This window comes from Myotis davidii, unplaced genomic scaffold (assembly GCF_000327345.1).
Source record: "Myotis davidii unplaced genomic scaffold, ASM32734v1 scaffold217, whole genome shotgun sequence".
In the NCBI taxonomy this organism is placed as follows: Eukaryota; Metazoa; Chordata; class Mammalia; order Chiroptera; family Vespertilionidae; genus Myotis; species Myotis davidii.
Genome location: NW_006290034.1, coordinates 1,699,462 through 1,704,508, shown reverse-complemented (window position 1 = coordinate 1,704,508; position 5,047 = coordinate 1,699,462). Strand labels below are relative to the sequence as shown.

Here is a 5,047-nt window from a genome sequence, read left to right as displayed (position 1 = left end):
TGTCTGGGAGGGTGCGGGGAGGGTGCTGGGAGGATGCTGGGAGGGTGCTGGAGGGTGCTGGGAGGGTGCTAGAAGGGTACTGGGAGGGTGCTGGGAGGGCTGTGCAGGGCTGTCTTTCTTCCTAACGCGATTTCCTGTTGAAACCCAAGTGCCAGGAGGGCCCTGAGGACAAAGCCGCTGGGAGGAAGGAGAGACATGTTACCTTCAGGTGCTGGTGCTGCAGCTTCTCCTCCTCTATCTTCAGGCGCTTCTCGGAGATTTCCTCCTGTATTCTCCTTTTATCCTGAAATACACAAGTCCCGGCGTCACCTTTCCCATTTTACATCGGTTTCCTTAACAGCGCGTCCCAGGGTTGGTGCCGGGGTGGAGAGGGTGGCCAGCGACGGGCGCCTGGCACGGGTACGAGGCTGCTTTGCAAACTCCTGCTGCACAGCAAGGAGAGCAGAGGGGCCGTTCAGGGCACTGTGGCTGGAGGGTGACACAGCGCTTTTTCAAAGAGAACCAAGGCGCTTCCCTGCCTCCCCTGCCCCTCTCCTCGCTCTGTCTTCCCCAGGAGCCCAGCGAGGTCGAGCTGTGGAGGACAGGTTGGCGGTTAGAGAGCAGGCATGTGGGGACCCGGGGTACAGCCTGGGGCGTCTGGCCCCTGGGATTGTGGTGGCCATGAGGGGGCTGGGCGGGTGCCCGAGGCCCCAGGGGACCTCTCTGTGATGTGTGGGGTTGTCTGGCCACTGGGCTGTGTGCCTGAAACTAATGCAGAACGGTGCTGGGTGTGAGCTGTGATGGAAACATTTCACAAAAGTAGATGATCAGGAAAGACAACGAAAGATTGAGCTACGGAGAGGTGCGGTGGGAAAGCCAGTTGAGGGAGGATGCTCTGAAGGAGGCCGGGGGAACCCTGTAGGAGGGGGACTCGTCCTGCGTGAGGGTTTGGAAAAGGGCGGTGCGTGTGGGAAAGCAGACCAGACTCGGGAGCTGCCCCGGGCACCGCTCCCTCCTTGTGTAACTTGCTGTGGGAAGACGGAGAGAAAACGGGTGAGGCACTGCTTGTCAACACTGAGGTTAAAACAACCTCCTGGAGCGAGACTGTACCTTTCACCAACTTCAAACTGCAGAACCTCACAAACCCCAGAGCACACGGCTGGTCCTGCACGCGGCCTGCACCGTTGAGAAAAAGATAGCACATGTACTCCCTCGCCTGGGCTCCGTTTCCGCTCTGCCATTTGCCAGCTCCGTGTCCCCGGACAAAGTGCTTAAGTTCTCGGTGCCTCGATGGCCTCAGCTCTACCATACGGGTAATTACACCACCTGCCTCACGAGGCATTGGCATGAAATGAGCGGGTATGTGCTAGAGTTCCTAGAACAGTGCTTGGCACAGGGTCTCCTGGGAACCTCCGTGGGATAAAACTTGCTAAAGAAACCTATTAACCACACAGAACGCCGGGCACTCATTCGGATCACGCGTGCAGCGGTCGGAGGTGTTTGAGATTTTACAAGCGGTGCCAAAAGGCCGTTTCCTTCTGGTCACCATTGTCATTTTTTACCGGAGGTGACAATGTGGTCCATCTGACTTATAAGAGATGGTTTCAAATCTGCTTCCAGAAAAATGGAGGCTCCCACAGAACAGCAGTGTGTTGCCAGTGGAGACATCGGAGGGATGGGAAGCCGGCTCAGCTCGGAAGGCGGTTAGAACGAAGAGATCCAAACACGCTGGCAGGGCGGCCTCCCCCGGCGGCCGCTTTGAAGATAAGAACTCGCTTTGATGTGGAAGCTCAGGTACATTTGTTGAAGGAAAACAACGCTGCGCTCCAGCCTGATGTCACTGTTCGTGCCTGCCTGGAAGGGGACGATGACCTCACCAGGCATCTTCCGGAAGCAGCTCTTTTGGAAAAGCAATCGCCAGGCAACCAGCCGGGCCACTGCTTTCCCTTGGATAAGATCTGGCCATTGGGAAGAAAAACTCCCCAAACGCATGAGTCAGGTCGCCACCCTCTCTGGAGGCTGGTATTGAGCAAATACTATCATGTTTTAACTTCCTGCGCCAGGCGCTGTGGTACGTCGCTATGGGCACCGTTTCACTCGATAGTTATAACAACACGATGTGTTGTGATATTTCCCTTAATAGTCATAGTTACAGGAGGCATCGCAGGAGGAGAAGCGGGTGTGGGAGCCCCTGGCCCATCCACGCTCTCGCAACCCGTCAGTGGCAGAACCGGGATTCCCTGCCCCCCCCACCCGCCCCCAAATAGAAGTTTTATTCTAAGTGAGGAGTTTGGGCTTGGCTGGTATTGGTGTCTCCTTTAGAAATGAAGTATACGTGGTGGTAACTGCACCAACACACAAGGTTCCATTTAATAAATTAAACCATAATGACTGTTTTTACCGGTTTACACTGGATTTTTATTGATTAAATTTTCCCCACAAGAACAAAAGCCCCCAAATTCTTTTTTTCTAAATATATTTTTATTAATTTCAGAGAGGAAGGGAGAGGGAGAAAGAGATAGAAATATCAACGATGAGAGAGAATCATTGATCGGCTGCCTCCTGCACACCTCCTACTGGGGATCGAGCCCACAACCCAGGCATGTGCCCTTGACCAGAATCGAACCCGAGACCCTTCAGTCCACAGGCTGACGTTCTATCCACTGAGCCAAACCGGCTAGGGCTTTAATTCTTATTTTTTGAAGGCAAGGTAACAATGAAACCAAAACCCACCCCAAATTGGGACCCTCCTCCCAAAGTAAACACTAGGCCAATATCTTTCAAGAACATTTAGGAAAGCGAAAGCTAAATAAGCTATTAGAGACAGAATCCAGAGCGCATCAGAAGAACTATGTACTTTGTCCACGTGTAGGATTTTTTCAGCATCGCAAGGAGGGTCAGTCTTAGGAACGACACACTATGATTAAAACATGTCATCCCCTCAGCACATCTAAGCAGGACACTCCTGTTTCCATTTCCACAGAGTCCTAAAAGACACTGGACAAAATTCACCATTTAAAACATTTTAATGAGACATTAAAATTTTAAGGAGAATTCCCTAACTTGATAAACTAGATTAATCTCAGCATGCCCAGTGTGGAAAGGGATCCGAATCTTAAATATTAAATTGAGTTAGGTTCCAGCAGGAACCAGTAAAGTTACACGGAAAAAGAGAAAGGAAATTAGAGAAACAATTAGTGGGGCCCCATGTTAATGTATGGAAGTCAATTCCTCTGACGCATACAAATCACAATGAGAAGATACCAGGGAAGAAAGCGCTCTACTTGTTCTGGAAACTAGAAAAACTGAAACACCTGGGAGTGAACTTCACGTAAAATGTCAATGAGAACTTGTAAAACATTCCTAAGGGACACAATAAACTTGAATTAATAAAACCGGTGCCACCTTACGATTAGGAAGACATCACGAAGGCATGGTGACTGCCAATTCCCCGCAAGTTGTTATTCTCCAAGAACTGTTTGTTCTCCATCAATTTCACGTGGTCCCCACCCACGCGCCGATGGTTGTGCCGTGGGAGGCCGTCCTGTGGTAGGATGTTGAGCGGCATCAATGACCTCCACCCATTGGCTGCCAGGAGTGCCCCCGGGAAGTGATAACGGAACACATCTCCAGCCCTTCTTCAACGTCCTGGCTGAGCACCACGGAGAGGCACTAATCTCCAGCACCCACCAACTAGTGAGATCTGCTGCGTGGTGGAGCGTGAGGAGAGACGGACGTCTCCAATGGCCACGAAAACGGGTTTTACCGGGTCAACATGTTGACCTACTGGTGAAAGCACACGGTGGCTGACTCCCTGATGCCTCTAGCTTTCCAGCAGGAGGCAGGTGTGTCAGAGGGCATCGGCCTCAAGCCGGAACGACACCTACTGGGTCACAGTGCAGATAGGACGTGGGGAATTCTGCAGACATTGGGGGAAAATACGGGATAAGGACTCCAACCCCAATGGCGCTAGACCATGTAGTCTGATGCCATCACCACCGTAAGAGACAGGTTAGGGAGCTACCAAGAGTCGTTCTGTTAGGAAAAATTCTTCAGAAAAAAATGATACCACAGGATACCTGGGGGTCATCCCTTAACTAAGGAATTGGCAAAAACAAAAACAAAACATCAGCGAGTGGAGACTGTTACGAATCCCGTTCCCGAGTACCACCAGCTGGCCACAGCCTGCTTCCCAAAGCCACGGCCTATCTCTGACCTCAGGACCTCTGGTCCCCTCACGAAGGCTTCTTCAGCGTCCGTACCATCCAGCTGTCTGCCTCTCAGGCCTGGGGGGGATCTGTTGCCCACTCGTGGGTGTGATTGATTTGGGACTTTCCCTTTCTGGCCATCTTCCCTCCCGGCATTGGGGCCGGCCCAACAGTTGCCTTCTGAGGGGGAAGTGCTCAAGAAGGGATTGAGTCCCACCCCTCGCACCAGCCTCTGCACCTGAGCACTGTCACCAGCTCCGGGCCTGTGGGTGCTTTGCTTTTGAACTTGGATGTTTCCAACGATGATGTTAGACATGCCTCACTCTCCCCCACCCTCACCAGTGGAAACGAATGAAGAGACACGGCCTTGGTGAGCACAGTGGCCTTCAGAGAGGACAGATGTGCCCGTGAATGGAGGCAGACGGGAAATTATGTGCGTCCCCGTTAAATCCACGCTGTTGGTGCTAACACATGACATCCCCAGTGGCTCTCGCCTCTTCCTCAAGCGCAGAATTGCAACAAGTGACATCAGCAACCGCTCCAGGAGACACACGCACCCCTATCCCACTGAAAGGAGACCCCTAGCTTTCCCTAGAAGAGCTCGCGAGTGTATGTGTCCGTTTCTACAACATGGAAGAACGCGCCCTTCGGCCAAGTTTCTACACTTTCCCGAACCTGGAGGAAATGGTGGTATTTCCTCCCATTGAGTGTCGAGTGCAGACGTGAAGGCCTCCTAGGCCCCGTTCAAGTTTCTACACTTTCCCGAACCTGGAGGAAACGGTGGTATTTCCTCCCATTGAATGTCGAGTGCAGGCGTGAAGTCCTCCTAGGCCCCGTGCCCAGCGCCCAGCGCCCAGCGC

The 5,047-nt window shown here is 52.6% G+C and overlaps 1 protein-coding gene across 1 annotated transcript in view; it reads right to left on the bottom strand.

The window, feature by feature from the left end:
* The window catches only part of PALMD (palmdelphin), a 35,890-nt gene that overhangs the window by 21,606 nt on the left and 9,237 nt on the right, over positions 1-5,047 (bottom strand). Inside the window, 1 exon segment of the mRNA XM_015563510.1 lies at positions 203-283. Within this exon segment, the coding sequence (XP_015418996.1) occupies positions 203-283 (81 nt within the window).